This window comes from Dicentrarchus labrax, unplaced genomic scaffold, assembly GCF_905237075.1.
Source record: "Dicentrarchus labrax unplaced genomic scaffold, dlabrax2021, whole genome shotgun sequence".
Taxonomy (NCBI): Eukaryota; Metazoa; Chordata; class Actinopteri; family Moronidae; genus Dicentrarchus; species Dicentrarchus labrax.
The window spans coordinates 10,282,132-10,305,008 of NW_026136707.1; the positions used below are offsets into that span (position 1 = coordinate 10,282,132).

Here is a 22,877-nt window from a genome sequence, read left to right on the forward strand (position 1 = left end):
TATGAGAAAACCTTGAATTTATTGTACAGTGAATAAAGTACAACCCTTGAGAGCTACAGCCTCTATTAAGACATTTCCAGTTCTGTAAAAAAGCTTTAATGAGGCTAACAGTCGGGCATGATACTTCATTATAATTGTCATTAATAACATTAATTTAGATAGATATACATACTATATATCGGATCAATATAGTCACCATAAATCATCTTCTTTTTAGCTATACACATTTTGAAACACTATGCCACAATTGACGTCTTTTAGCCTCTATTTGATATAAATACATTGACAAACATTAGTAAAGCAATGAGTAAGTTGCAACCAAGACACTGCAGAGAAGAGTATTTACACAGAGGGGTTGAGTGAAGTAAACAGATGGAAGGAGAAAGCATCTGAGGCTGGGAAGGGGAAGAGAAAAAAAAAAAAAGTTCAACAGAAAGGAGCGAGTCTAACTAGGGGCAGGAGGAGGGGAGATAAACTAGGAATGAGTTTATTGTTTGACTGGTTCGTAGTGGATAAGACGCATTGCATTGTCATTTTCAATCACTCCTTGGATGAACTCTCCTTCAGCCAGTCGCTCTATGAGGGCAAAAAGAAAGAGTAAGAGAAGTTATAGTGGGACAAAAATTGTAAAAAAGATGTACAGCATGGAGTGTGGGGTAAAGATGAGGTTGAATAATGACTCTTATCTAAGAAATCCGGTCTTATCTCCTGTGTGGGTGTTCTTGGTTCTTGGTGTGTGTGTGTGTGTGTGTGTGTGTGTGTGTGTGTGTGTGTGTGTGTGTGTGTGTGTGTGTGTGTGTGTGTGTGTGTGTGTGTTTGTGTGTGCGCAACAGTAGTAGCATGCAATGCAGTGGAGTCACTTGAGGCTTGCATGACACAAGTGATGCTGTAACTGGGGATATGGCCCCAGGTGGATTTATTGCTTGTATTATTATTAAGCCTAACAGCTGATGGTAAAATGTAATCTTCAGTACAGGATGTAAGAACAGCTGCTGAAGAAAGGTAGTAAGAGCTTAAGCTGATTTTATCTCTCTCTAACATACATACAGAGTGATAAGAACACAATGACCTGTCATGCACTGCGGGGTCACAATGTGTATACACACACGTGTTATTTCACTCACCGTTGTCTTTCTTTTCGAAGTAAGACCACAGCTTGTTGGCTCTCTTCTCGGGTGTGTTCTCATCCTCTGGTAGCTTGCTCTGCTCCTCCTTGGGGATCAGCTTAAATATGGCCTGAGAGGGGGTTGGGTATAAGATCGGTGCATCATTTCTCTCACACAAATAATGTATGGAACGTCAACACAGCACATGAAACAAACATGTACAAGCAGAGAAGTGAGGAGCCTGTAAGACAAGTGAGTAAGCTCATTGCCTTCTTAGGTTAATTAGGGTCTTGTGTGTATGTGTTGTTTATCGAGCCTCTGATGCAAAACAACTTGACATTTTGAGAAAAGCTACAAGCCAGTACTTTCTCATCATGATTGTCTTATGTCTAGTCCCTGATTACTGTTATTAGCCATTGCATACTCTGCAATTTGGCTGAACACAACCAAATCATATCTTACACAAACTGTAACCTGCAATCCCCACATGACAACTGATCTGCCTACCAAATGAAGCTAGAAGAGCAATCTAGGGGGTCTTTGGCATCACAATTTGCTTGTAGATGATCTTAGAAATCCACTGGTAGTGTCCAAATTAATGATCAAGCAGCTCACAGCAGCACATCCAGGCCTGTGTGTCATTTTTAAGAGACAGTTAATCTGCAATGTGCCACTTGGACTGCAGCAGATTGTAAATGACTGTGCACTTTAGGTTCAGGTCTTTAAGTGTGTGTCCCACTTAGAGAGGGAGCACTCATCTCCCACATTTAAGACACCTAGATTAACATGGATTAGTGCCAAGACTCAGGCCACAGGCCAAACACTAAGATGTCATCTCTTTTCTCCCTAGACTGTCCCTCCACTTTGCCCCTCTGATCTTGTGGTCTGTAAGGTTCACACTGTGAGCTTGTAGGTGACAAGTAGATACTGGTCAGTTTTAAAAGAACCAGGTCTTTATCAAGCAGTCAGATGCAAATGTTGATACCCTGAAAGACACACTGTATTTACACCCTCTCTTAACTAGTCTAGCCTATCAGTGTAATGTACAATACTAGACTAAACTAATATTGGCCCACTTTAAACCCACACATGAAAGCAGATATCTTTCTGTAATAATGATATTACCTTCTGTGCATATAGCACATCTGTTTTGCTTACCTCTCCATAGAGTCTAATTTTGTTGTAGGTTGATGAACCTTTGGCAGGGTGGCTTAAAATGTAGATATTTTGTGCTTCAGTTGTAAACATGATGCATATGGACTCAAGCCAGTTGGCCAGGAATTAAATCCCATTACCATGCCAGCTGGATCCTCAGCTGATCTGTCTAAACCTCTTACAATTCTATTTCATTTGTCTAAAAACTTTACAGCCTCCATCTGACTGGCTTTTAATTATATGAAAACAATGGCTAAAAGCTATTATACAGAAGTTTACATAAATAAATCTAACAGTTCAAGGTGGCAGCCTTGTGAATAAAAGAAACAAGGATTAGACTAAGGGATGATGAGCAATTGCTCTACTGACAGAGCAATACAAGAGTAGCCTTGCTTAAGAGTAGGACTGCCAATATTGTCTGAGAGTTGAACCTGTCATCACAGAGATTATCAGGAGTTTGAGGCTCACGTAGGCTGGTTTATTGGGCTGGCAATTAGTACTGAGACCTGCATACCATGAGAGAGATGGTACCTTTTCAATAAATAGCAACTCATTTTACAAGGACTTTAACAGGAGTGGGCACACCAAGAAGAACTGATGATGATGCAATATGATGCAGTCCATCAATTATTCTCCAAAACGATTGCCTCGAAGTGACCATAAAGTTAATTCAAAAAGTCAAAATTGAAGAAAATTGAACACTATAGACTTAAAAAAGTAGTATTCACTACAAGACTATTATATTTGATTGCATTATGTCAAGTAATAAAATATTATATGTTTATATTAGCAATAAAGATGAACATCGTAAAATAAAATAGCCTTTTATGTCTGTAGCATTCCTAGTCAACAGGGTTTGATACTACTCTCCATAATAGAAGACGGATGTTTATCAAATTAATCTCTATCAGAAGAGGCAAAATGTTTAGAAAAAGATACATCATCACACTGTAGAAATAGTGGATACAGTGAACTGCTCACACTAGAACCAGGAGAGTCTCATCTTTTGATCCCTACTGTGTTACACCGCTCACCTGGCAGATCTCTGTCACTTCTGTCTTGTTGATGTATCCGTTCTTGTCTACATCAAACAGTGAGAAGGCCCACTCCAGTTTTCGGGTTGTCTTCCCAGTGGAGGTCATGTGCAGTGCAATGATGTACTCCTTGAAGTCCAAAGTGCCATCATCATTGGTGTCAAAGGAGCGAAACACATGCCGTGCGTAGCTCTTGGCATCGCTCTCAGGAAAGAAGCGGGTGTAGATCTGCTCAAACTCTTCCGGTGTTATGCGCCCCGTCGGGCACTGCTTCTGGAAGTTCTCATACCACTGGCTGATCTCATGTTCAGTGAATATGGTGCTGAGCTTCAGGTCCTCCAGGATCTCCTTTGATAATGCGCTACTGGTTGAATTTCCCATTGTAGTTGCTTTGAGTGTCTTAGTAGAGTGTCAGTCCTGATAAACTCCCCGGCAAATATTTGCCACCTGAGTTTTTCTTCTCCTGTTTTCTCTCCTGTTGATTTTAGAGGCCAAAGGAAACCCTGCAAGTGACTGCAAAAGAAAATGCTGATTTACACACATGGCACAGTCATGAAATCCTTAATTTGATAATAATGAATTAATTTTATTCAGTAAATCACATTGTCAGGTTGACCAGAAATGTAGGGAAAGCTTACCTGTGTGTTGTGTGAGCAGATGATGGCTGGAGAATTGAGTGTGTCTGTCTTGACAGCGAGTCACTGAGAGATAAGGAGGGCAGGGGGGAACACACTCCTACCATGGACGACTGGGTTAATTCTGTTAATGCGGGATTTAAGGTGGCTGAGCTCTTGACTAAAATGAACCCCTGCATCCTAATTTTCTCTATTGGGACTAGACATCTAGAAAGATCCACAGTATATGACCATGTTGAGTTCATTCCCCTGTTGTTATTATTATTCATAAACATTAGGAATTCTAAGTTAGTGCCTTGTGGTGTCCAAGAATTATTCTTACTTAATAACTCAAATATTAATCAATCAACAGGGGTTCAATGCATTTCACTATATCCTTGTAGTTACAACCACTTTCTGAAACTGAGAAGTATTTGAGTGCTGCAGAATCATAAAAACTTTGATTTATTCTATTCTATTCTTCTTCTTCTATACCATCCAACAGATTAGCGAACACGTTCTGGGAAACAAGACCTCAGGTGGGTTTTCCGAGCTAGCTTTATGTTCTCCAGCAGTATGTCTGCTATTTCAGTAGTGGCCTTTCAATAGGTTAAGTTGAACACTGATCCAATTCTAGAGAACCATCTGTCCAGGCAGTTTAACTCCCTCTTCCACCCACCTCAACTCGATTCCCACCTACGCCCCTCACACAATCATCACTGCTGGCCTTCTCCTTACGTTCGCTAATGACCTCCTTCCTGTCCTACATGAGCTTTCATATCATCCTCCTTTCACTGACTCTTCTGTCACTAGCTTGTTTTTTTTTTAAGTGTTGCCTCTCATTCCTTACTCTGTAAAATTATGTTTTATTGTTGGGCGGCCAAATACTATCCTGTTTTACATATTGACCGACAAAATCATGCACACTCTGTCTCTACCCAGTCTCTTGTCAGGCCCAGTCTTTTGGGCTGCCTGCATCTTTATTGTCAACAGCCATCACCCTACAGGAGGGGTCACAGTAACTAGTAGATCAAACTTACTTCATGACGCTGGCTGACACATTTACGTCATCAGTCTGTTTTATTTGTGTCTGCAAGTATTATCTTGATTATCTTAACTGTTTCTGGCTAATTTAGCTCGGAGGTTAGGGCATATAAGTCCATGTGTTACAAATATGCACATGGGTGTGTACTGCATATTGACACAGGACAGATTGAAGCATACATGCAGTTAACCAAATTGGTAGCCCAACACTGTATGATTATCATTCATGTCTTATTTTTGGGGCCGGATTTTCTTGGCTATATATATATATATTCTAAGTGAGTCCATCTATTGGATTACTAATGCTCCACCCCATCCCACCCAAGCCAATTACCATCATCATCATCCTGTGAGCGCCATGGCCAAATGAATTACCCCCTCCTCTCGACAGAACAATCCCTGACATCTGACCTAGAGCTAGAGCAAGAAAGGATTTGTGGTCACTTCTGAAATGTTTTTCTGCTTGGGGAGAAGATGAGGTGTGGATGTCTAACACAATGATATGATAAAGTTATAATGCCTTACGTTGCTTTGCAACACTAAATACGATGTATATATTTATTTAGCAGGCAGTAATAAAAAGTTGTACAGTAATAGGTGAAAGTTTGTCAAAAGTAGAAGCCAACACATCTAAAAATATCTGCAATTAGGACAGTTACTCACCACTGGCAACCTCCCAGTTGGCTGGTCAGCATTAAAGGCTATTAACTGGCAGTATCAAGCTTCACCTGTGTTACAGCATCAACCTCGGAGCCAGTTTAACGTCAGCACTGACATATATACTGCAAATCTGTCCCACTGCCAACACTGAGTGGGACAACACTCTGCTTGGTAACAGAAAAGTTTGTTTATGTTTTAATTTTATTGTGATTATTAATGATTATTTCCCAAATGAAAAGCCCAATATCAATGTGAATTTTCAACTTGTCCTCTATAGCATAACATAAGAGAACTCTCCACCATAGATAGTAACAAGGTTGAATAGTACACATCGAAAGGATTTAATGAAATAATATCCGACTCACTACCAGAGACATGACAAATAGGAATGCTGAACAGGAAAATGCTTTAAAACAGAAAGTCCATTCCCAGCCCAAACAATGCCTTGGTGGGACACAACTCAAAAAACAAAGACTGAAAGAGAGAGGAAAAGAGGAAGGGAGTTGTTCCTAGATAAATATCTGGTAATGGGTTATAATGACGCTTAATGACAGACAAGAGCTTCCTACTGAACACAAGGGAAGAGAGGAACAAACAAACGATGACAACAATCTTGACACTTGTGTCCACCATCTTGTGAGGCCTCAGGTTGTGACGTGTATGATAAACGTAACAGCACCCCATGTTCCCATTTCTAGTCCCATTGTCCAGAGAGAAAGTCAGCAGCACTTTTACGCTTTCACTAAAATCACTCACATACCTGGGGCGGGGGAAAAAAACATATCTATGAAATTAAAGGATCTTCACTTAACACGACTTCCACCGACATTGAAACTCCTGATCAACACTGAGGTAAGCAATGCTATATTTTTCATTTAAAATACAACATTTTAGTTCTTCTAAAGTCATCATTTGCAGCCACTCATCAATCATCCCACTTTCATGTTTAAGCAAGTGTCCTACTCTTTCATATTTGAGTTTTATTCAAAGTAAAGATATGCATCGACAATGAACTGTAGTGGGCTTGAGCATTTTTGTTTGTGTAACATGATTTTACAACCTGACCTGTTAAGAATTCATTGGGTTGAATATAGTCAGGCTTATGTTAAACTGAATGCATTATAGTTATCACGTAGTCTCCAATCTTTGTTGGTTTCAGTGTGAGAGACATAAGAAAAAGATTTAATCTGTATTTATACCTTAAACTTACTATTGCTTGGAGCTACTACCAATTAAAATCTCTTTAGTAAGTTCTCTTATTCTTATTTTATACTTCTTTTTTTAACCCAGTCCGCCAGTGGGTCAGTCATTACATACTTATGCTGTGCAGGCACAAAGCTTTACTTTAAATTGTAGTTTACAAAGATACTTTTTGGGGAAATGTGTGTAAATAATGCATAAGATAACTTTGATGAAATGATGTAGCCATATAATAACATGGATTCTTATCCTCATACAACTTCAGGGAACAGTTGAAAAATAGATGTTAATGTGGTTTTAATCAGGACTGTGTGTCATGTTACAGGAGAAGAAGAAGTTACATGCAAAGTCACTTTTATCCATCTGACAAAGGAATAAAACGCAACCATGACAACCAAGATGGAAACTCTTGATCCTTCAACTCTTTCTGATGTCCCTTCAACCGTAACCTACAACGCTAAATCTGAGACAGTGACCTTACCAGGAGGGGTCGTCTCGGTGGCAGGCATCACCATAGTGACCGGGGGCGTTGAGCTGTCTTGTGGATCCTGTATGCTGGCCTTTGGTTTTTGGGGAACTCTCATCGGCTTCAGTTGTGTATCTGTGGGTCTGTGGGACCAACTGAACCAGTCTAAAGGAGGAATCTCTCTCTTACTGCGACTGGGCTTTGTGATTCTGGCCCTCAGCTTCACGGTGGTGGGAAGTGTGGCCGCATATTACCTCCTGAAGAAGAAGAAGAAGAGAGAGATTACACGAGAGGAGCGAGAGGATGGAAAAGAAGTTCTTGTAGAGAGTGGGAGGGTAATTAAAAAAGTCACAGTTTAAAAAAAATTAATTAATGAGCGTATGAAAGAAACTGATGACAAATCTGCAAAGAATTTTGCATGGACTGTAAATAACACACTAATGGGCAGTAAAAACTCAACGTCAGATTCACTCTATAACTCCTGCTGTTCCCTTTATGTGTCCTGTTTTATGCTCCTTTCTACTTCTACTCCACAACATTTTAAAGAAAGGTTTTGTATTTTTTTACTGAACTATATCTCATCAATAGCTATAGTTACTAATTTGATTATCACAATTAAAAAAACAAACAAACATTTGAGCAGCTTATGATTTGTTGCATTGTTTTAGATTTAACAACCCAAGAGTATATAAAGCAGTAGCATAGCCTTATCCTGCTTTAAAATGTAAATATATAAATCAGTAATAATAATCCAGTATATTATAATGTGGTTGCCTAATGCAGACTTTATTTTTGACACTTTAAGTAGATCCTGCTGATAGTACATCTGTACTTCTACTTCGGTAAAGTTATGAATACAGGACATTTACTTTACTATACAGTTTTTATATAATTGTATTGTTACAAGTTGCACAGTTCTTCTTTCACCATGTAATAAATGTAAAATGTGTATGTTTATGTGTGTGAGAAACAGAGAGAAAAGAGAAAAAGATTCACATCTAAAAGTAGGCAGAAGTGTGCAAATAATAAACAGAATAAAGTCTGTTAAAGGGTTTGCAGGAGTCGGCCTTTGGGGTTTTGGGAGCAACTGTGAAACTGTGAAACAGTACTGGACTAAATACAAAAAACTTGACAGTGATGATAGTGGTAACAAATCTGAGAAGAATGAAGAGATAAAAATAAATCAGTACAGTAACAAGAAAGCAAGATTCACAACGTCAGCATAGGAAAAGCATAGTTCAGTTCAATTAAAGTGTATCAGTAAGGTACAATGTGACAGTGAAATGTTAAATGGAATATAACAATATTTTTGCAAAGATATAAAAAGGATATTAATGCAACATACTTATTTTGTCAACTGGCTCCAAAAAATTTTGGTCTTGTTCCCATTCTTGTTCTTTTTGGAAAGATATTAGTGCTTTTATTTTCCAGTATACTGTTTCTGATTTTATGCTTTTATATGAAAATGTATTTTCTTACCCCTCTACCAAAAGAAATCAGTATTATATCATCAATTTGATCCTTCTGCTTGCAAAATTCCACAAAACACAAATCTAAATTTTCCAATTATAAACAATCTTTTTTTAAATTGTGTAAAAATAAAAAAATCTGTAAAAATATTATAGCAATCCAAAGTTTAACGCTGCGTTTATTTGCTATGTATAATTAATTACACTCATTTATGATTTCTGTCTTTACCCTGGCATTTTCTGTTCATGTATTTTAAAGTAAAAAGAAAAATTATATTCTTTACACCTGTGTTTTCCCTAATTTGACATGTCAAAATGTCCTGTGAAGAGAAGGCCGATTACCAGTAGAAAGTACAACACATGAATTCAGAAAACAAATACATAGTGTTAGTACAAACTGATTGCAGAAAACAAATTTTAGTATCTTAAACACTCACTAAAATAACTATAATAATTAGTATACCTACAGATAATGGTCCAGGGCCAACAAGAACACTGAGAGGGTGTTTGTCTTTATGTACTAAGGGACAAAAACGTCAAAAACGTAACAACTGTACCTGCGATGGAACTGTGTCAGCAAGTGGTTGCTACTGGTAACAGAATGTTCAACTGAAACCAACGGCTGCTGGAAGTATAACCGCTGAATGTAAAAAGCTCCATTTTACTTATATACTCTAAATATATGTAGATGGTGAGGTATCTGAAAGGGCCACTGAGTGCAGGTCAAAGGGACAGACACATGAAGTCAACAGACAGAAGACGGAGAAGATTGAGAAAGTGTGTGTGTGTGTGTGTGTGTGTGTGTGTGTGTGTGTGTGTAAGTACCTCCATCTGCTGGAATTAAAACTGTACTTCATCCAGTCACATTCCTCGGCTCACCGAGATTTACAGTGAGTGCTGGTTCCTGTTGTACCTCACTATGTGAAACACTAACTCCCCTTTGTCAAAGCTGTTTTCGTGCTGATTATTTAAAGTTTTTATGTATTCTGCAATGACGCCTCGATAAAACACACAGGTGGCTCAGTCAGTCGTTTTAATGTGCCCTTTGATTTAACCTGACACCTGAATAACTTTATCTACAAACTACACCTAATGTAAAACCTTAACTTTGTGATAAACTATTGTTTTGCAGTAATCACTTGCAGTCACACGGGTATGTGGGGTATTTCGACAGGTATCCGACTTGGACGTGCTTAACTCGGGTCACCTGACAACCTCCTTGGTCACGTGTCATCGTTCAAGTTTCAGGAAACTTTTTTTTTTTTTTTCTCCTTCTGAAAACAAAACTACACACGTCCCGCCCCTTCTTGTCTCCTATTGGTCACAGCAGACAATCGCAGCGCTCTGATTGGCCAGACGGAGGACATGTCCGCGCACATCAGAATCAAGCCACACCCCCTTCTTTGAACGCGTTTATGTGTAATTGATATCGTCCCCGAAGAGAAAACGGGAGGAATTTCAGTATTTTGGGGGCAGAGAAATGAAAGATACGCAGGACTCAAGCCGTTAAGGTGAGTTTGTTAAAGGGCGACCGAACAGCGCGACGACTCGGCATGTTTTTTAGTCAAGTTACAACTTTGTAAACTTGCTGCCAAATATCTCTCAAGGTGTCCACTGTCAAGTCATGTTACTTATTTATACAGTATGTCAATGCAAGTGTGTCCTCCTGTGTGTTTCCATTCTCCTTAGCTAACCAATACTGCCAATTAGCCCTAATTATCGACGTCTTGTGAACCTGCTGCTTGCTTGTTTTTTAGGTTGTCATGTTAGTGTGTTTACATTTAACTGTTTGACTTTCTGTGTACTATGTGTGGTGTTGTTTCACACACACACATACACACATACACACACACATACAGGCGCTTGTCTCTGCGTGCTACACATTACTACATAATCCTTATTAGAGACATAGCTATTTAACGGGAAGACCCACTGTCTCTTTCATATGTAGGTTAAGTGTCAAAGGATATATAAAGCACATTAGCAAGACCTTAAAGCCTGGTAGCTACATACAACTTTGGAGCTAAAGCTGTAGCCTAAGCTAATGATGGTTTTCATTATCAGTTAACCTGCTGTTTATTTTCTGGTTTGATCGATTAATAATTTTGTCTAGACGTCAGGAAATGGTGAAAGATTCCCATCACAATTTCCTGAAGCTCAAGGTGACATCTTGAGGTTGGTGGTTTAATGGTTACACTTCAAAGGATTACTCCATTGACAGAAAATACTCCTTTCATAATCAATCACTAATTTAATAATCAATCCATCACTTTAGTTGTTAGGTTTCAAGAGAAAATGCAAGACATTAATTGATTCCAGCTTTTTAAATGTGATGACTTGGTGCTTTTCTTTGCTTTTCTAGTATGTTAATATGTTGCCTTTTTGTGAAAAGTTTAGTTTTGAAATATTGGTCGTGAAAAACAAAAAGCAATTTGACTATTTTCTGACATTATGATTAATTGAGAAAGTAATTGGTAATAAAAATAACTGTTTTGTCTGACCAACAGTTCATAACACAAAGATATTCAGGTTACTATTACATAAGACAAAATAAAGTAGGAAATCCTCCCAACAGAGATGCTGAAACAAGGAAATGTTTGCTTGAAGAATTTTTGCTGGAAAAATGAAGATTTTTGTAATTGTTTATCAAATCTGCCAAGTGACTTTCTGTCAAGTGACAGATTAATCAACAGATACTTTCAGCTTTCTTCTGTTAATATTATGTTACCATAAAGTTATGGTGGTGAATGTATTGATCCACTGAATTACACACAACAAACTTTTCCATGCTTTTAGAAATGGCAACGAGAAATCCATCCAGGCATGAATGTGTGACAGAGTGTATTCTATATTATATTTGTCTGTAAGCCTGAACTCTGACAAGTTACTGATAATGAATGTCTTTTTAGTTTTACCCTGATGTAAAACCAAACACTGGAATTTAAATTTCATCCTTACTGAGAAGATGCTTTGTTTTTTTTGTTTGCTGTTAAACAAACTACATTAGTCACGGATTATAATAGCAGAAAATCACGTGAGTGTGTTCAACCAATTATGAGCCTGTGGTAATTAAAAAAAAAGAAGGGAGGGGAAACTGCATGCCTGAGCTTGAATATTGCACAGAAAAGCTGACTGCCCTTTTGCAGTTAACCTTAGCTGCAATGTAGAAGAGATTGATGATAATCCTTATGTATCATTTATATTTTATTCTTTTCTTTCCCAGGATGGACTCTGAAACGCCCCCTGACATCCGATAAACCTCATAGTACAGAAACAGCTCAACCAAGAGGATGCTGTCTTGTCGAAAACAAATGGAACATTAAGCTGTGGAGGCTGGGTGGCGCTGGTGTTAGCAGAAATGTCTGAAAGCTAGATAAACTAGTTGGTGAGGAAGTATAAGCATAATTGGTTTGCACACTATTATCTTTGGGTTGAGTTGGGGAAACCCCTTTGACAGTTAATATAGCAGATAAAAAAAATAATTGTCTGATGGAGTGCAGTGAGAGAGTGCTGTGTGGGATGGGGGAGGTGGAGCTGGACCCCAACATTGTGAGCGAAGAGGCAGGAAAACTGTATTCAGAACTGCAGGTAAAGTTATATTATTGCTGAAAGATTATGTTTTTCTGAAAGGAACAATTATGTAGCTGTGGTCTCACATACTGTACCTGGTTTCTCACTGTGCTGTTTTTCCTCTATCACAGACAGTTATTGAGACCCATGGTGAAGGTGTGGTGGAGTCGCTGGTGCCCATATTTGTGTGGGTCCTGGAGGGGTTGGCCAGCTGCAAAGCCCAGCTGAGAGACAGGGAGGAGGAGGCGGAGAGGGAGAAAGCTGAGCTGGAAGAGCTGCTGGAGAAATACCAAGCAGAGAGAGCTCTCAGGAAAGAAAGTCAAGAGGTGGGGATTGATGGATTGTTGGTGGAGTGCGGTATGCTGTGATTTTCAATTATGTGTTTTTAAAAGCTGTGAAAGTAGGTGGTTGTGTGTGATCAGAATTATTTAAGAGCATGTTGTTTTCTTTAGAGGTATCTGGAGCTGGATGACCAAATTGAACAGGAGAGGAGAGCCATGAGGGGGAGGGAAAAAGAGAAAGAGCGGCGAGAGAGAGAGCTAGAGAAGAAAGCAAGACAGCAAGCCGACCAGTGTGAGTATTTAAATATTAACTGTGATAAATGGCCATGTATTTCAAGCTTGAAAGTGATACTGAATCAGATGCCAAGAGTTTGTCTTGTTGAAATGCTAGCGTGTAGTACTAAAGCTACATGTTGTGTTTTATTGCAGTGGTGGCCTTGGAGGAGCAAAAGGCAAATCTGAATAGAGAACTGAGCACACTGAGGCATACTCACAACAAGGTCAGATAGTACCCTTTAGTCTAAAAACATGTATGCTATTATATCGCCACACAAAGACTTCTTAAGCCCCCTGTTATACAATATTTAGCTGTTTTTGTCATTCAACTTCTTACATATCACCAATGTTCTCTCTTTTAGTTGACTCACACATATCGGGAACTTTTGGAAAGGAGAAAGGATTCTGAAAGAGATTCTCCTCTAAGGTTGTTCTCATTCAGCACTCTTTTATCTGAAACTCATCTCAAACTCACACAGGACAGCTATTCCATAACAGCAGCCTTATTATGACCCATACAAGAGTTAGTGTGGGCAATAGCCAACAGCATAATGAAGAAATCCTACCTTAAGTCTGTCTCGATATTATCCCCATTGTAACGTACTACCTAACATTTCTGAACTTAACCATAATAATTTCGTAACACAACAGTAGCATAATAGTATCTCTCTTAGAATTGTATGTGGTTAAAACATACAGACATTAGGACATTGAGATAAGTACAGTACAGTATAATAGTTTATATTGAACTGGGAGGTTGAGTTGAAGGCTGTTTGTGACATGTAATGTTAGGTGAGAGGTGTTTGTGCTGTGGCTGGGTGTTGATCATATGTCACAGGTTATAATTAGTAATGGTCAGAGTGCTGCAGGAAAGGGAAGCAAAATGTGAGAAAGAAGCAGAAATTGATGCTGTTTATTCAGATCACTTTTCTTTACTATTTAGGAATCACCTGCGTCCCAGTAATGCTGACTTCCCATCCGTCTTGTCAGAATCCAGTGTTAATGAAAAGGTAAACATATTTATAGTTCAAGAATTTTGTTACAAGACCTTGGCAGAAATAGTTGTTATTTCCTGCTTTTTTTTTTTGCAGATGATTCAAAGACCACATTCAAAATCTGGTCCCCCCTGTTTGGAAGAGCTAGTATCCAAGGAAGAAAAGGCGATTGACATTGCAGTAAAGCCCACCACAGATCAGTTTATCAACGACATCATAAGCTCTACTCCTGAACTGAGGCAAATTCATGGCTGTGTGGATGCAAGGTAATAATATGAAACCATGAACTATTTTTTCCAGTGAAAATTATGTGTAATCATAAACTAAACCCACGTTCACTTAAGCTCATCAACATGTTCACACAAAGCACATCAAAGCTTTATGTATTTTCTCACATTTCTTACTCTTTCATTTGCATCATCATCATCATCATCATCATCATCATCATCATCAGCACTCCAGTTGCCAGACCTAACACCAAAGAGCCATCGAGAGATGAGTTGGAGACCAGCTTGGAAGATGAGATTGGGGAGGTGGAGGAGGAGAAGGAGGGAGAGAAGGAGCGCAGAGTAAAAGAGGAGCAGGGAGGAGTGAGGCAGGAGAAAGTCGAGGAGGAGGAGGTTGAGGAAGATGATAGTATGGAGTGGGAGCTCCGCAACACTGATTCTGTATTCTCTGAACTGTCAGAGCTGAGTCGGGACTATGTGGAGAGTGTAGACCGAGGGGCAAGTGTCAGAGGTAAGCCCATGAAGAAAACACATTTAAAGACCTTTTTCACCAACACGGTTGATTTACTCTCTCTTCATCTTAACCAGAGGTTTAATTTACGGTACAAAACGCTAACTGCCCAGTTATCCTTTTGTAACCCTCCACCAGGTGTGCATTCATCTGACAGCAGAAACAAACAAATGTCTCCATAACAATGCCTGTGTTGTGTTATATGCAGCACTGACACTGACAAAGTAACCGATCACAAACAATGGAGGTGACAGAAGGTCTATTTCTAAAAAAGAATAATGTGGCAATGGTGAGAAACTGTTTATACCCTGTTAACCTGAAGTGCAAGTACATCAGAGAAAGAGGTCTGGCTGTAGGTTTCATATATGTTTACTTCCTTGTTTTACCATTCCATGTAGTCATTTTTTCTTGGATGTGAATCAAGAGTAGTAAATAGTACTAGGAGTTACATGTATATCTATAGTTCTCAATGTGATCTTTGTGTTCAACCATTTTTAACACACTAATTTTTTTCTGTGTAGGTAGTACAGACCAGTTTGAGGAGATTCTGTCTCAGTATGAGGAACTGAAAGTCACCCAGTGAGTCCTATATTTAATTTCTCTGACCTTGTTATGACGACTGTAGTGTGATTCTTCTGCGTGTGCAGGGGATTTTCCAAACACTTGCGTTTCTTGCTTTAATACAAACAAATCAATAGGAGGAGAAAAGATTCTGTAGTCTGTAATTTGTTGGAACCGTTTACTCTCTTTACCAAAGTTATTGTCGATTTCATCATAATTTTAAATTATTATCTTTTGTTCTGTGACTTCTTCTCAGTGAGTTAGTAGAAGCTGCTCGTAAGGCTGTGATATCTCGGGTGGTAGAGCTGACTGATGACCGTTCAGCTCTTACAATGGAAGTGGCCTCCCTCCAGGAGACAGTCTCACGATTAGAGGGCCGGATGAAGGAGAAGGAGGAGGAAACTAAGAGGTTAGAAGATTATTCGACATGTTTTTCTATTTTAATATTGTTTGTTAATTCTTTTTTTGGGGAAAAAATTAAGTAACATTTTTGTTATAACACTGTACATACTGCTGTTACAATAACTCCATACTTAATATATTATGATTATATACATATATGTATAATCACTGTGTTTCATAGACTTCGGAAAGAACTGGAAGCATTCCAATCTGAGGATCCTGATGTAAGGAGAGATATTTATTTTCAAGCTTTTGTCTGATGTAGTGCAACAGTAGCACTGCACTAATAAGTTTTTTAAAAATTGGTAGCTCACTGTTCATTAAATAGCATGAATCTTTTCATTCAGGCCTCTCTACCCACATCCATGCGCAACTTCTCTCGTTCTGAAATGGCTCGTGTGGTCATGGAGAAGAACCAATATAAGCAGCGTCTGTTCGAGCTGCAGGAGGCAGTAAGACGGAGTCAGACACTCAGGTAACTTTTCTACTGAATCAACATCATTTTATAGGTGTTTTGTTTAAAGATTTTAGATTTTTTCAATGTTGATGTCTGTTCTAAAAGTTTACAATTTGGCTTAAACAAGAACAAATGTGTTTCATGCGTCTCCAGCCTCATTTAGTGCTTTTTCCTTTTTTTATAGAGCAACAAAGGAGGAAAAGTTAACAGAGGAGAAAAGGTCAAGTGTTTGGAGAAAGTAAGTGGCAACCTGAGCATTATGCATGTTTGAATGATGCTCAGTACATGCCTGAGAGGGAAGAATCTTGTTTTTGTCTGTAAAGCCACTTTAGGCATTACTTCAAACAGGTGCGCTAAATAATATGTTGTAGTCAGCACGGTCTGTATGAAATATGAATGACGTCTTTTTGTTTGTTCTTTTCAAGGTTCAATCGCATTTTTGGCCTGTCCAAGGAACCCTTAATCCCGCCTCCTACTTCTGCATTTGCCCTGCCAACTTCTCCATCACTCACTCGCTCCCCTCTGGGGTCTCCACAAATACCGGCTGTCCATCAAACTCATGCTGAGTAAGCTAGTGTTTGTGACCATGTCGCTCTTGCATGTGCTCCTCTATTTACACCATTATTTGGAACAAAATGAAATAATCATGAAAAAGGGCTCAGTCAATGTAAGGCTCAGTCCAGCTGATTTAACACCAGAAGCCTTCTCTCTAGATCTGCTTCTCCTGCTGCTCTCTCCCCTCGTGTCAGGAGGAGAGAACTCTACAGAGACATTCGCTCCCACATTTGGGGATCACTTGGAAAACGGCAGATACATGGCTGGAGCACACCACTGGCAAACACACAGGTAGTAGAAATGCACATATAGGTGCACAGAAATGCAGCAATCTGAGAGGGAATGTTGAAGAGTAAATAATTATAAATTGGCCTAAAGCTCCCTTGATGAGTCTGAACTGTGCATTTTGTTAACTGACAGCATTTATTCAAACTAAACCAATGAAGATTGAGAAAGTTACCCTTCAATTCATCCTACTACATTGGATGGATGAGATTTTTCGCAGGGAGTTTAACATACCTAGATATTTCCACAGTCCTAACAACGTCCTGGTGATTAACTGTCATTATTGTAGGACTCAAATGAACCTGTACCAGAGCCTAGAGATGTGCCTGTCCTAATGCAGCTCAGACTGTTGGATCAAAGAGATTCCACAGCTAAGGTAGATATTCTTTTCACTTTAAAACATTTTGAACACAAGCAGCCTTTACATCATACCTCCAGTGTATTTAAACGGGTTTCCTAACTTATTTCTCTCTTCAGCTAAACTGTGCAGTTGCTGTCACACCTGAGGTCTCTGGAGAGGCCACAGTAAGTCTGTTATTATCCCAGTTAAATTGCAACTTCGACTCTAATAACTATGTACAATGGCATCCAACCATAACTAACACTGCCCAGGGATGTGTTGTTTCATGCCACTCATCTTTTCAAACTCCATATCCGTCCTTGTTTGCCAGTGTTCTGTGTGGGTAGTTTCTGGACCTGCCTTCAGCAGCGATATTACAGTGATTGATCCAGCACGGTCCAACACTGTACTGGATAACTTCAGCCTCCCTCCTACAGCTCCTGCCCTCTGCATCTGTGCTGTGCCTCCCATAGGTCGGTGCCAGTATGATGGGCTGCAGCAGCAGACTACTTGTCTAATGTACTCTGTACTTGTATTATCCCCTCATACCATACTGATCATTTACTGGAAACATTTGCAAAGCAACAGCACTTACTTGACCTTTGCTTTTGACACTTTCCTGTCTTGTTATGTCAGGTGACACTGCAGGAACTGTGTGGATTGGAACTCAGGAAGGAAGGTAGTGTTTGCTGAATAAGCAGCTTACTTCAATAAATAACGCTTTGTCTGAGGAAAATACTTGTTGATAAAGCATTCTGACCTGCTCTCTCTTTTGTTTTTTCCCCCTGTTTTTCTCCCCACTGTCTCTGTCTCACAGTGTACTGGTACACTCAGCCTCTGCTGGCAGGAGGCGCTGTCTGCAGTCAGTTTCCCTCTCAGAGGGAGTTCATTCGCTCACGTGAGTTTTATCCGCTCTGTGTTTAAAGAATATTTGTATTGGTATTTAAAGGAGGATGTATTGGCAGAAATAGAATATAATATGCATAATTATGTTCTCATTAGCATATAATCACCTGAAAATAAGAATCGATGTGTTTTAGTTACCTTAGAATGAGCTGTTTTTATCCACAGAGGGAGCGGGTCCTCTTTAATGGAGGCCGCCATGTTGAACCACCATGTTTCTACAGTAGTCAAGAACAAACTAAACACTGGCTCTAGATAAAGCTTTTAGCATTTATTTTGTAGTTTCTTCTACACGCTGGGAAGGGGAGCGATACTCAGTTGGTTACAACCTGCAACTAATCTGCTAGATGCCACAACATCCTACACACTGGTCCTTTAAACTTGCATTTAATATTATATAACAATAATTATTGTCTGTCTTTATCTGCCATTGTGTTATTTTCACAGAAATATTTGAAAATAAGCTGCTTTTTGTTGACTCAATCTGACAGGTATTCCCAGGGTCAAGTTATAGCTGGTTTAGCTGATGGGACTCTAGCATTTTTCTCACACAGTTCAGGTAATGGTTTCCTCTTATAGTAATATCTGACTGTTAATCTCTCTATCCCTTTTTAATGCTTCACATAACTTACTGTTTAGTGGCATTAATAAAATAATGAGTGCTGTGATTGACAGATGGCTGGAATCTACAGTCACACCATGTGATGCCTCTTGGATCAAACCCTTTGCAGCCAATTCGCTGCTGCCTTGCAAAAGGTAGCCGCCTGTGGGTGGGATATTGGAACAGAGTCCATGTGGTTGACATCGACAGCAAGAAGGTTGAGGTACGGAAAAGAGGAGGAACCCACTTTGACTCACATTCACACTGTCTTTAAGCTCACCATCATTATTCCTTATCTGACCTTACAGCAAACATTTGCAGTCTCTGAACGCAGCGAACAACAGGTTCGTTTCCTGTGTGCTGGTGGAAGCGGTGTTTGGACATCTTGCCGACTTGACCCAATCCTCCGGCTGTTTGACTGGTCCACAGGACGGCCGCTGCAGCAAGTTGATTTTACTGCTTTGGTCACTAAAACATTAGGTGCTTAAACTTTTTTTTACTTTTTCTTTTATTACACATAAATCTATTTTTACTGTAACAATAATACATTCACAGTTTGACATATACAGTGTGCCTATCTGTTAGCTCTGGAATCTACTGTATTACAGTGTGTTACAGCATAGTGTAGTCATTTCCTATAAGGTTGGCAGACACAGTTTAAGCTTTGGCTCCCACCAGTGTTTGTGATCAGCAGATCAGCTTTGATGCAGTTTGTTTTCCTTGTTCCCAAATTCCCCTTTTTGGGGAAAGGAACTTCAACCTGTGGTATTTAGGAAATTCTTTATTTTCAAATGTTTAACAGTTATATATTTAATCAGCCATTGTTGTTGTTCTTAGTTCCAGGTTCTCTTTCGGTTTTTGGCAGCCATTAATAATCAAACTGAAAAAAGGTCCAGAGCCAGAGGAATAAAACATAAATCAATGGATTACAAATGCTGGATTTATTATTGGTCACCATATCTGAAATCAGATATAGAATGTATAATTTTTGTTTTGTGTCAGGCAACAACTCTTTCCTGCAGCTCACCTAACGTGTGTCTGTTTCCCTCTGCAGGCCAAGCCTTCCTGACACTCTCGCCTCTCCAGATCTCGTCTCTCACAGTCATCTCTGCCCGTCTGTGGGTTGGCACAGGAGGTGGTGCCCTTTTCTCCATCCCGTTATCCATAAGTGAGTTTTATTTAGACTGAAAGCACAGGTACTTGAATTTTATATTATCAGAAATGTGCTCTATCTCGTAATTACTATATTAATGACCGCCTACAGCATCAGAAGCCGTTTCCATACCATACTGCTCCACTGCATCAGCTCAGCTGTGTTACCATGGACATAGACAAGCTGTCCGGTTCATCATTGCTGCACCTGGTAAGAATCTGATTGAAACATTTTCAATAACTTATCATTGGAGATCCTTTGAATCACTTACATGCTGTATTTGTCTTTTAGTGACCATGTAATGATCTTTGGCCCACAGGTTGTTTGATCACCTCTCCTGGCAGCAGCACCGTCACTACCTCTCAGCTCATCCTCAGTGGAGGGGAGGGCTACATCAACTTCCGAATTGGTGAGTTGAAGGAAAACGCCTTTGTACTTTCAAATTGTTTTAAACTGTCTGACATAATGGATCAGCCTTTCCTGCTGTAAGTAATAAATATTTACCATGCTTAGTTTATTAAATGCCTAACTGAGCCATCCACTTTCTCAGGTGATGACGAAAGTGAGGGGTCGGTTGAGTCCTCACAAGCTACACCTCGGCGGTCTGAACGCAGTCACATGATCATCTGGCAGAATCCCACCTTCTCTGTGCCCAGCCCTGCCCTCTGACATTGTTCATCTCCTAGTTCTGCCATTTTGAAATGAGATAAAGATGGAGCAGACATGTACTGTACACCAGCACAACTTGAGACAATATTGAAAACGGTGCATTCGTGGAACTGGATGAACCAACGTCTCAATGTGGCAGCAATAAAAGTATCCTCTTAAAAAAATATATGATACATACTGCTCAATCCTTATTTACCTCATTCATTTTGTACATCTATCTTTTGACTGGATTATCCTAATGGAGGATGATGCTTTACTGTGTGCCTTCATCTGATTTTATATAATTTCTGTAGAACTGGTCAGTAATTCAGCTGCCTGATGGCTCATTTTACCTTTGCACTAACAATGCATTCAGTTTCCCTGACATACAGCGGCTCTCTGATATACTTTTCTACCAGACATTTTTTGTTGATGTTCATTCTATCAAGGAGACACCGGGTCTCTCCATCTATGATAAAGTTTAACTTAATAATGTGGCTGTTCTTGAAGCTGCTGTGTACATACTTTGTTGTTAACTGTGAACTGGAAACATGTATTGGTCTTCTCTCTGCGTAAAGACAATCAGACACTTCCTATCTCCTGATGCTGCCTTGAGATTGGGGATAACTTCTTTTGATTGTGATGTTCACTGCAATTTATTTTCAATTCTACCCCTCCACATCACATGTGGAACGATTACTAAGACAACCATTTGAAATGGGTGTCTTTTAAAACAGTTTCAGTGCTTATCCTTAGAAATTATTTATTTTCTTAATCGGTTCATTGTTATTTGTCCTTGGGTGTATTTGTTTTATGTTTTAATTTGATTTCAGTATCTTTTGTAAAATAAGGGAGAGAAATTCTTTCAAGTATCCTATGCAGTATTTATGTGAAATTACAGGTTTGTGCACACATGTTGATGTCATAGTAGCTCCTTATCCATCCTGGAAAGACAATTAAGACTTGAGTATTCTGTTTGACTCGACTTTGTGCAAACATGATTATTGTCAATAAAAATGTCTTCAATGATTAATATAGTGACTTTAATTCTTGCCATAATCTGGTGCAGCAACAAAACACACACGGTTAAGTCAACAGATGAATGAATAACTGCAGTGGAAATCACCAAAATAATACATCAGATTTAATCTCTTTAATCTTTACATAGTAGAGCATATTGTATTACATTGTAGTCTGCATACAACTTTTTAAGCAGTGAGGATTCTCTCAGTTTCTTCTTGGGAAAACAAAACGAAATACAATGACAGGTTTCTCTTCTTGTGAACGAGGTGTTTGGTAACTGCACAATAAGCGTTTGTGAAGGGAATGACAACCAGCAGCGACACTCCTTTGCCTCTGGCAGTTTGTCCTGCTGCCTAGTTAAGGACAGCCCTTCATACAACAACAGTCAGTCAATTAGTCAGTCGATCGTATCTTTGAGATCCACCTCCTATGTTGGACTGCTGTGAGTCCTTGGGATCCGTATCCTGCGGCTGAGGGTCCGTGCAAGGCGGTCCACTGCTCCACCCACAGTTCCCTCCAACTCCTTTTTGGATGTCAGACCCTCAATATTGCCACTGTACCACATGACCCAGCCTGCCAGGGACATTAGCACCAGCAGGGCTCCTGTGTACACCAGCAGATCTCCAAAGTCTCTGCCTTGGATCTCTAGTGGAGCGAAGACCCCCACCAGCAGGGATGTCACACCCATCAGGTCCATCAGCACAGCAAACACCAGGGCCAGCTTACAGTGGGACAAGCCATCATATTTGACTGCCATGATTGCACTGAAAAGGAGAAGGGAGGATGAACTCATGAAATGTGGACATCATATCAAATATCTTCTAATTCCATAAATAAAACCGACAAATACAAACTAATTAATGAACTAAATGAATATTTTAGTAGTTTTACATTCATCATTCACCATACTGGCTTGTGTTTTCTTACATGTTTTACACTGACCCTGAATTTCTAGTCAAATCAGGTGCCACACCCTTTTCAAAAGATCATATAGACCAATAACAGCAATGTCTATATTATCACGAACACATTTAAAGGGAAAAAAGAAATCCCACTTACCGTGACGTTCCTAATTTTAAAAGTATTTAACATTCAAACGTGCTTACAGCGGAAACCGTCCGACTCTTTCTGGATCCACTGTGTAAGCCACTAGTCCGCAGTGAAACCTGACACCTCACCTGCTCTACCTGTCCTGCAGTGTTACTGTCGCGCGTCTCAAAGCCAAACTGAAAGTGGAAAATTTTGCTGCACATTATTATATTTTTTTTCATAGAATTGAATTATTCCAGACTAATAGGTATTTATCAAGCGACTTTCTCCTGAATATATTACTTAATCGTA

At 39.4% G+C, this 22,877-nt stretch overlaps 3 protein-coding genes across 4 annotated transcripts; 1 reads left to right on the forward strand and 2 right to left on the reverse strand.

Annotated features, from left to right (window-relative positions):
- rcvrn2 (recoverin 2) lies at positions 1 to 5,896 on the reverse strand. The gene is made up of 4 exons (XM_051406196.1): positions 3,934 to 5,896; positions 3,296 to 3,808; positions 1,125 to 1,236; positions 1 to 576 (listed from the first exon to the last, which is right to left on the reverse strand). Exons 2-4 carry the CDS (start codon positions 3,674 to 3,676, stop codon positions 488 to 490), a joined length of 582 nt encoding a protein of 193 aa, XP_051262156.1. The 5' UTR covers positions 3,677 to 3,808; positions 3,934 to 5,896; the 3' UTR covers positions 1 to 487.
- A 4,234-nt stretch (positions 5,897 to 10,130) lies between these two features.
- si:dkey-17m8.1 (C-Jun-amino-terminal kinase-interacting protein 4) lies at positions 10,131 to 21,546 on the forward strand. 2 transcript variants are annotated; one of them, XM_051406016.1, is made up of 28 exons: positions 10,131 to 10,259; positions 11,972 to 12,336; positions 12,450 to 12,644; positions 12,771 to 12,891; positions 13,029 to 13,099; positions 13,238 to 13,302; positions 13,819 to 13,885; positions 13,967 to 14,136; positions 14,325 to 14,608; positions 15,130 to 15,187; positions 15,426 to 15,578; positions 15,753 to 15,795; positions 15,919 to 16,046; positions 16,213 to 16,266; positions 16,454 to 16,594; positions 16,742 to 16,874; positions 17,158 to 17,244; positions 17,346 to 17,393; positions 17,540 to 17,681; positions 17,845 to 17,887; positions 18,026 to 18,106; positions 18,603 to 18,670; positions 18,787 to 18,935; positions 19,021 to 19,192; positions 19,767 to 19,880; positions 19,977 to 20,075; positions 20,185 to 20,274; positions 20,416 to 21,546. In XM_051406016.1, exons 2-28 carry the CDS (start codon positions 12,238 to 12,240, stop codon positions 20,532 to 20,534), a joined length of 2,994 nt encoding a protein of 997 aa, XP_051261976.1. In that variant the 5' UTR covers positions 10,131 to 10,259; positions 11,972 to 12,237; the 3' UTR covers positions 20,535 to 21,546. The 2 variants fall into 2 exon arrangements, with proteins under 2 accessions (XP_051261976.1, XP_051261977.1); XM_051406017.1 differs by having other exon boundaries at positions 16,778 to 16,874.
- Positions 21,547 to 21,651: 105 nt separating this feature from the next.
- LOC127366858 (transmembrane protein 238) lies at positions 21,652 to 22,871 on the reverse strand. The gene is made up of 2 exons (XM_051406207.1): positions 22,596 to 22,871; positions 21,652 to 22,300 (listed from the first exon to the last, which is right to left on the reverse strand). The coding sequence occupies exon 2, from the start codon at positions 22,291 to 22,293 to the stop codon at positions 21,964 to 21,966; it is 330 nt and encodes a 109-aa protein (XP_051262167.1). The 5' UTR covers positions 22,294 to 22,300; positions 22,596 to 22,871; the 3' UTR covers positions 21,652 to 21,963.
- Between the last annotated feature and the right edge of the window lie 6 nt (positions 22,872 to 22,877).